Source organism: Myxocyprinus asiaticus, chromosome 30 (genome assembly GCF_019703515.2).
Source record: "Myxocyprinus asiaticus isolate MX2 ecotype Aquarium Trade chromosome 30, UBuf_Myxa_2, whole genome shotgun sequence".
NCBI lineage: Eukaryota > Metazoa > Chordata > Actinopteri > Cypriniformes > Catostomidae > Myxocyprinus > Myxocyprinus asiaticus.
This window is the reverse complement of record NC_059373.1, coordinates 12,773,546-12,782,636: the sequence shown is the minus strand read 5'-3', so window position 1 is coordinate 12,782,636 and position 9,091 is coordinate 12,773,546. Positions and strand designations below refer to the sequence as shown.

The window sequence follows — 9,091 nt, the reverse complement described above, 5'->3', positions numbered from 1 at the left end:
CTTAGACCTGAAGTAAGGCCACAAGTTTTATTAACAATTCCCTAAAGATACACACTAAAGTCACCCGAAATGCTAACGTGAAGAAGTTTCAATGTGTCCGACCACACGCGGTCGAAACCGGGCCCATCTACAGCACGATCTTTTCATGTTTCTTCATCAAGCAATCTAGGGTTTTGGCCTAACATTAGTTAATTGAAATGACATTCGTGCTTTCTTGATGGATGTTTAATCCAATGGGCGACAATCTAATTTGATGTGATCTGTCGAGTTTTGCCGCGCTAACTTTCTTCGAGAACACACACGTGAGATAACAGGTTCATAGATTATGGGTATTGGTGAACTTCAATTTATATTAATATATTTTTTTCCCTTCACTTACCATATTTAAAATCATTAAAATAGCAGAATAAGTTAAAAGTTAGCAGCTCGTTGCCTCTCTGTGCTCTCCAGGTTCCAGTGCATTAGGGCGCCACACCTATCTGCAGTCCTAATTGGAGAAATCAACATACCAAATGAGGGAAATTTGATGGTTATTAATGCTGTAAATGCTTATGTTTTATCATTCTTGGATCAAGGTTTAATCCTGACTATTTTCTCATATAAAATGTCTTAAAGTAGTATATCCACCGCATTACATTTTGAGGTATTTTGGAACACTCACTTTTGGAACGTCCCCTTGAAGACTACAATGGGCAATAAAATATTGATATCCAGTATTTGTAATTTATAATTGTAAAATAAATAAATATCTGATAAATATCAGAACACTTTCAATTAAAAAATAATAAAGTTTGAATATACCGACCACTCGGAAGATATCGATGATTTATTCATGAGAAAACATTTAGCCACAGCGAACGCTGACCACTAGATGTCGCGTTTGAAAAATAATAGTTTTTTTCCCCTCAAAACTAGTGATCGACAAGTCTTTCTAGCCAGTCAGTCAACTGTCGGCCATCTTTGGAACGCTCCCGGGAGGCTATTTTCAGTCATGCCAGTGCAGCTCCTATCTACTTGAATGGGGGAACACTGAAATCTCAAAAACGGTTGGTTAAGATTAAGATAAAATAACATATTAAATGAGCAGTAAAATCTGACAAAACTAGTATCATAAATTGTGCTTCTTTACCTCATATTACGCTATTAAACGCAATTTTCCCGGCTTGTATAGCTAATGCGCAGGCGCGATCTCAAGTTAATTGACAGGCGATGTCTGTATCTAAAAGGTGATTGGCTCTTTTACATGTACGTCCGTTGACCGTTCAGAGCTCCTTGGTTGGGCGTTCAAATTTCTCACATTCATTTTAATAGAAGTGGCCCGTCTCAGCTAAATAATCTCTGTCGTCATCTGCCTAGTGCCTACTAAAGGAGCCGTTCACACCGAATCCGTATTTGCTTTCGTGCTAGATTAAGGTCTTTGACGGTTTCGCAGCGTCTCGCTGTTTTTTCAGCATTCCGCGCTTTTTAGATGCAGTATCAAGAAAAAAAAAAGAAAAAAACGCGTCTCGAAACTAGGGATGGGCATTTCAAGTAAATATGTAGTTTGTAGCCAAACATTCATTCCAAAAAAAAAATACATTCCAAATCTTCTTAAGCCATACAGTCTCTTTTAATAAATAACAGAATTTTCTTTTTGTGCGAACCATTCCTTAAAAGGATAGTTCACCCAAAAATGAAAATTCTCTCATAATTTACTCACCCACATGCCATCCCAGATGTGTAAGACCTTCTTTCTTCTGCAGAGCACAAAGATTTTTAGAGGAATATCTCAGCTATGTTGGTCCATTCAATGCAAGTGAATGGTGGCTAGCATAAAAGTAATCCATAACCATATTTCTCCAGTGGTTTAATCCATGTCTTCTGAAGCTATATAATAGGTGTGGGTGAGAAACATTAATATTCTAGTCCTTTTAATATAAATTCTACTCCCTGTCTAGTAGGTGGTGATATGCACAAATAATGTGAATTGCCATAAACAAAAGAAGAATATGAAAGTGAATGGCAATTTACATTTAAAAAAAAACAAAAACTGGGAGTCGTATAAATTACATTTGTTACCTTTATGTGCTTTTTGGAAATTCAAAGTTCTGGCCACCATTCACTTGCATTGAATGGACCAAAAGAGCAGAGAAATTCTTCTAAAAATCCTGTGTTCTGCAGAAGTCGTTCACATCTGGGATGGCATGAGAGTGAGTAAATGATACGAGAATTTTCATTTTTAAGTGAACTATCCCTTTACCATCATGCATCCACAGCGTCAACCAATGCATAGAGATGTAACAGCAAGATTTAGGTGAGAGAAGTAGTTTCTCTCACACAGGAAAATCAATTTGCAATATCCAAGTAGTGTTTTTACCAGTGGAATATTTAAAAGCTGAACGAGTATTCGATTAACCGATTACTCGTTCACATGCCTACTTGAGACACCCAAGTACTGTTGCACAGCGTATACCTTTTTTAGTGCAAATACGTGTTCGGTCTGAACAGCCCCCAAGACAGCATTTTAGGACATGCATCTCAAAACCTATTAAGCTGACCTACTGTCATTTAGTTAATTCTAGGCTATGAATATAGCTTAAAAGCAAAATACATGTAAGTTTATCTGGAGGAAAGGAAAATGGCTAAAAAGAAATATCTCGGCACGCTCAAAGCTTTGGATTAGGCAAAAGTAATGCTTTTATTCATCCAGAGTTAATAGGATATCAGGATTAGAACATCCCTCGTGTTATGTGCAAAACAATACACAGTTACCACGGGAATCGATACAAAATGAGACTACTGACACCATCAGAGAAACATTAGAACACAAACATTTTACATATAATTGGCTTAAAAATAAATGACAAATATGAAAAAGAAATCCATAATTTAACAAATGCCTATGTTGTGGCCTATGGACTAAAATCTCAATCTAAAAAAACAAAAAACAAAAAAAAAAAAAAAAAGGACAACTATTCAGGCACTGGTTCATGAACAATCAATGATGAGTGAGTGAACGAGAAAGAGAGGGTCAGTCCATATTGATGATAAATAAGCTGCTCTCTCCCGCTGGATTAAGCATTTATCAGTGTCTCATCCTTATCGCTACAGTCAGTACTCCGAGAAAAGTACTGAGCTAGAGGGAGAAAAAGTAAAGCAGAATATAGCTTTTGTCTGAGGCAGAGAGTGTCTATTAATAAAAATACTTCACAGGATATTGATCTAGGAGAAAAATAACTATTGGTTTCAACGTAAAAGCCAATGTGAGGGCCAAAACGTCAGCAATTAGGGCGTTTAAGAAAAATTGCAGTATGGAGAATTTGACTAAACTGAGGCAGTTTTTATGGCTTTAGATACTAGATTTAATTAACAGAACAATAGGCTTGAGTTTAGGGCACGCAGAAAGGAGCGGTTTTGACTAAGGATGCACTTAGAACATAAATACACAGTCAAAGGTCAGAGATTTAGGAAATATGTGGTTTAGGGTTTCAGTATCAGGGCATAGGGGCACATAAGGCAATCAGCGTACATCCAGCAAAGTTTTTCCCCCTAGAGGATTGAAGTGTTGAAGATGGGTCAAGTCATGTTTAGGGAGAGTCAAGGTTCAAAGGTCAGTAGGATTAACAATAGTGAAGTCAGAGTCTTTGCTGTGAGTGCTGCCATCATCTGGACTAGAAGACCCAGATGTGGTTCCCATCAAGGGGTCTCGGAAATCCGCCTTGTTTAGGCCTCGCACATGCTTGAAGAGTGGAGCTGTGGTGGTCAAACTTTGTTCCTCACTCTCAGCTGGCTCTTCATCCTGCGAAACCAGGATGTAGTCGTCCCAGTTTTTCCCCTCAGCAGCCTAAGACAACGAAAAACAATTATGAAATTGGTTTATACATGTGTACATACAAATACTTTCCATGTGAATCATTCTTTTAACAATGCTTATCATTGTATAATCATCTCAAACCTGTGGCTCTTGTATTTTGGTGACACTCTCAGTGGTCAAGACCTTCTCGTCCTCTTGTTCTGTCTCTTCTACCATGTCTCCTTCCTGGAGGTTGTAGCGCTGTGGAGCATTTTGTAGACTGTTTGTAGAATCAGTTGTGTTTGTAGACAAGCCATCTGGATCAGTCTGGTTCTTTAGTGTGCTGTACTGAGAAGAGCAGTAGTGATCATCGGCTATAGTGATCTCTTCATTCTCCTCTGACTCCAGCTGGCTCTGGTTGAATCGAAGAGCCCCCTTCAGGATGTCCTTAATCTTGAAACAGAAATGGGTATAGAGAAACCTCTAATTATATTTGTATATGAAGCCTTCAGTGTGTTACATTTGTATTGACTTTTTTCTCATATACAGTATATATATTAGGGACATTGTACAATCAGCCAGGTAGTATTGCAAAATAAACCCCAACAGGGTGATTAGGACCTTATTCACGCTAGCACCATCTTTGATTCTTAATTGGAATGACAACGAGGCTTTGAGGGATACACTTACCATCTCTTCAATGGTATGAATGGTATAAAGCTGTATAGAGCTCCTAGATCACATCGGATTTTCCACAACTCATGTTGTCTGGACTTCCTTGTATATTGAATGTTCTTGGACAGATATTTTATCAATGTTTTGTCTGCGGAACGATCCAAAAACACTTTAAACTGCAGTACAGCCCATTGAAGAGACTGTACGTCTATCCTTCACAGCCTCCTTGTCATTCCTATTAAAAATCAAAGATGGATCAAGACTTCCGTTGAAGCCATCAGTCTGCGATATTTTAACTTCATTGTTTGAAAATCGTGTTTAAAAGGAACATTCCGGGTTCAAAACAAGTTAAAAGGATAGTTCACCCAAAAAAAGAAAATTCTCCCAACATTCACTCACCCATATGGCTTTCTTTCATCTGCTGAACTCAAATGAAGATTTTTTTAGAAGAGGAGGGGACTTTGTCCATACAATGCAACTGAATGTGTGCCAAAATTTTGAAGCTCCAAAAATCACATAAGTCAGCATTTAAGTAATCCAGAAGACACCAGTGGTTAAATCAATGTCTTCAGAAGCGATATGATAGGTGTGGATGAGAAACAGATTTAAGTCCTATATTACTATAAATTCTCCTCCCTGCCCAGTCAATCTCCACTTTAACTTTCCCATTCTTCTTGTGTTTTTGGTGATTCACATTCTTCATGCATATCACCCCTCCTACTAGGCAGAGAGAAGAATTTCTAGCAAAAAATGACTTAAATATTGATCTGTTTCTCACCTTGCAGAAGAACGTCATACACATCTGGGATGGAGTAAATTATGGAGAGAATTTTCATTTTTGGGTGAACTAACACTTTAAGCTCAATCGACAGCATTTGTGACAATGTTGATTACCAAAAAAAAATATATAATTTTTACTTACCCCACCTTTTCTTTAAAAAAAGCAAAAATCTGTGTTCCAGTGAGACACTTAAAATGGAAGTGAATAAAAGGCCAATTTTGGAGCATTAAAATACTCACTTTTTCAAAAGTATAGCCACAAGAACATAAACAATATGCATGTAAACATGATTTTAGTGTGATAAAATCACGTACTAACCTTTTCTGTGTAAAGTTATAGCCAATTTTACAACTTCGTTTCCATGACGATGTAATGTCAACAAACACTAAAACCCTAAAATGACTGTAAAAACAAAGATTTAAACAACTTTACAGCTCAAATAATGCATGAGTTTTAACAGAAGAATTAACATGTGCAGTGCTTTTATAAAATTATATGCTTCAAATTTCTGCCTCTAAAACAATCCAAAAATTGGCCACATTCACTTCCACTGTAAGTGCCTCACTGTAACCTTGATTTTTGCTTTTTTTATAGAAAAGAAGGGACGAGTCGAAATAATTTTTGTGGTAATCAACATATTCCACAAATGCAGTCGATTGAGCTTAACTTGTATTTAACCTGGAATATTCCTTTCCTAGCTACGTTATTGTTGAACAACTACATTACCCATGGTCCAGCAGAGAAAGCTTCACCAATCAGAGAAGAGTCAACAAAGCCGCGAAATGAGCCCAGCAGCAACCGCCCACTCTTATGAGTTGGTCTCCCTGCACCCTTAAACTACTTATATATTTGTACATATCTGAATATTTTGCCATAAACGTAAAATACATAGCTTCTTTACTCAATCAATAACCTAAAATCAATAGTTTTCTATATTCCCCTAGTTTTTTAATCAATTACATCATTCACAATGCTTCTTGGGACTTTATATGCCCTCATAAAAGACGATAAATATACATGGTCTTGTACCTTTGTCCTTTTGTCTGATTTTCAAATACTTTTTATCTTAAAACAAAGTTTGTAATGTTGTGATTCACCTCAGAGCTGTTTGGTTTGGTTCATGACTTGGAACACTTTTATGCAGGATTTTATGAAAAGGTTATGCAAAAAATTAACAGGAAAAATAGTTAGAAACCCAGAAGGCAAAAAAAACACAAAAAGAATGGGCGGGCACTGTTGCGCTCTATAGAGCTGTTCAGGTTGTAGTTAAAAAGAATTAGAGCCATGGTTTCCCTCAGGATTTTCTTATGGGTTTTTATGAGGGCAGTTTTGGATTTATAACTAAAATAAGGTCTTTGGTAAACATTACTCAAAAATAATTTTATGTTTTCTTCTACAACTTAAATTACAAGCAATCATATGTTCAATTTGAAATTTGAAGCTGAGTGACAGATGTGGTTTTTTTTTTTGGATTTTTCCCCTTTTTCTCCCAATTTGGAATGCCCAATTCCCAATGTGCTTTTAAGTCCTTGTGGTCACGTAGTGATTCGCCTAAGTCCGGGTGGCGGAGGACGAATCCCAGTTGCCTCCGCGTCTGAGACCGTCAACCCGCATGTCTTATCACGTGGCTTGTGGCTTCACGCCACCCACCGCAGCAACCATGCTCAACTCGCCACGTGCCCCACCGAGAATGAACCACATTATAGCGACTAGGAGGAGTTTACCCCATGTGACTCTACCCTCCCTAGCAACCGGGCCAATTTGGTTGCTTAGGAGACCTGGCTGGAGTCACTCAGCATGCCCTGGGATTCAAACTAGTGAGCTAGCGAACTCCAGGGGTGGTAGCCAGTGTATTTTACCACTGAGCTACCCAGGCACCTGAAGGTGCTGTGTTTTTAAAATTGTGAGGTATGACAGTGTGTAATTTATGTTTTAGAACAAAACATCCAAGTATCTTCAAGTAACATTTATCACAGACCTTATTTTACTATAAATTGAAAAACCCAATTATAAAACCCATAGGAAATTCCAGGTTGACTGCAAATTGATGTTACAGCTGAACAGCTCTAATGCTTAAAAACTGTGATACCAGAGATACTGTATGAAACTAGTCAAGCTATGTTGAAAACCAGGTGCCTGGGACAATGGTCACTTATACAGTTTTCTCAATTATTATACAAAAATATTGGACCACAGAATGCCAAGATTGGACCAATCAAAATGAAGTATTCCAGAGAGCTATGTAATAAAAAGTATATCAAGACATAAAACTATTTAGACCCAAAGCATTCATTTTGGCAAAAAAAAAAAAGACACCTGATTCATACCTGTTTGAGTCCAGCAAGTGACACCAGTACCTCATCTTCCTTCTCCAGATGCTCCTGCAGTATCACATCTTGAATTTTGCCTGTTCAATCAATCACAAAGCACAATTATTCCATTTCTATCACCAGTGTTTCTACTGCACAGACACAGTTAACTGACTCACCTATGTGCATGTTCATCATCTTGGCACAGAATTTACTCATGGCCTCTAGATCATTAATTTGACCCTGTAAGAATGACACCTGGGCTTCCAGCTCCTCCTATGTAATAATACAAACACATACACACATGCAGGGCCAATAAAACACAAAGAATGCAGGTGCTAAAAAGTTTTATCCTGGAAATAAATAAACAGAGTGAAAATTGATGGTGAAAGATTCTGCTCACCGTGTCTTTCTTGTTTATAGATTTACTGTGGGACCGTGAGCGATTGATAATAAAGAAAGAGTCTTTCTTCGTGGCAGAGGAGGGTGGAGAGGATGTGCTGGACTCTCGCCCCCCGGACACAGGAAGAGGAGGGGAAGACATTGCATGGTCCCGCCCACCAGATAAACTCTCAATGCTGGGGGAGGAGCTAATAGTCCTGGAGGTGTGGCCTGTAAGGTAGACAACAAAGAACAGCAACAAAAGTTATTATCAGACAGAGAGACAAGGAAAAATGGAGAGGTGACTTCTAAAACACTGCAAACAAGCACAGACAAGATGAAAATTATTAGGACAACATAGTACCACAAAGGTGTAAACACACAATCGTAAAGTGCACAGTAAATAGCAACAGAACAATACCATAAACCCACCAGTATTTCACTTCGAGCTAACTAACAGGAAGCGGACAAAGGAAAAATGCAAAAAAAAAAATAATAATACACTGTAGAAACTTAAGGCTTATAGTAGGGGATGCAAAATAAACTTGAGAAAAAAAGGAAATGCAAAAAGAGCTTAAACTATGGAAAAAGTGGAGAATCAGAACAAATCTAACAACACCCAAAGTATTTAATCAACACAAAGCAAGCAGAGTAAATCCAAGATAAATGATATAGAAGAACAGTGTCTGAAAGCAAAAAGATGCATTGAAAAAGGCTCTCCTTAGTATAGTTGTGTTAATGTGTCTGAGAGAATCAAAGTGAGTAAAAAATCATTTAGCATAAAACTGGGTTTCCTTTCTGCCCCCTGGTGGCAAAAAGTAGCATCACTCAAATGCATGAACTCACATCGCAGTGTATTTGAACACAGATGCACATGCATGGATTACACTGATTACATAGTAGACACATCAAAGTCAGTTAAAGCGTGTGCGATCACACACACAGGAACAAATAAAATGCATTTACACAGCACACATGCACACTCCGGTGCTGATACTGCTGTCATGGTAGCAGTTACCTTGGGTATCAGAGTGAATCTGGGCTGGGAGAGATATCTGAGAACCGCCACAAGGACCTACGTCTAACAGACAGGAGAGAGAGAGCATGCAAACAAACACAATTATTCTGTCACATGTACCTCTGCTTAAGCCCATGCAGCATACAATAATCCAT

General features: G+C 38.0%; 1 protein-coding gene across 3 annotated transcripts in view; it reads right to left on the bottom strand.

Moving 5' to 3' along the window:
* Window positions 1–2,658: 2,658 nt before the first annotated feature.
* The window catches only part of tbc1d5 (TBC1 domain family, member 5), a 32,256-nt gene continuing 25,823 nt past the window's right edge, over window positions 2,659–9,091 (bottom strand). For all 3 annotated transcript variants that reach the window (XM_051664027.1, XM_051664028.1, XM_051664030.1), the window contains 6 exons: window positions 8,937–8,999; window positions 7,941–8,149; window positions 7,717–7,813; window positions 7,556–7,635; window positions 3,935–4,225; window positions 2,659–3,823 (listed from right to left, as the gene is read on the bottom strand). In XM_051664027.1, the coding sequence (XP_051519987.1) occupies window positions 3,584–3,823; window positions 3,935–4,225; window positions 7,556–7,635; window positions 7,717–7,813; window positions 7,941–8,149; window positions 8,937–8,999 (980 nt within the window). In that variant the 3' untranslated portion in view covers window positions 2,659–3,583. The remainder of the gene's footprint in view (window positions 3,824–3,934; window positions 4,226–7,555; window positions 7,636–7,716; window positions 7,814–7,940; window positions 8,150–8,936; window positions 9,000–9,091) is intronic.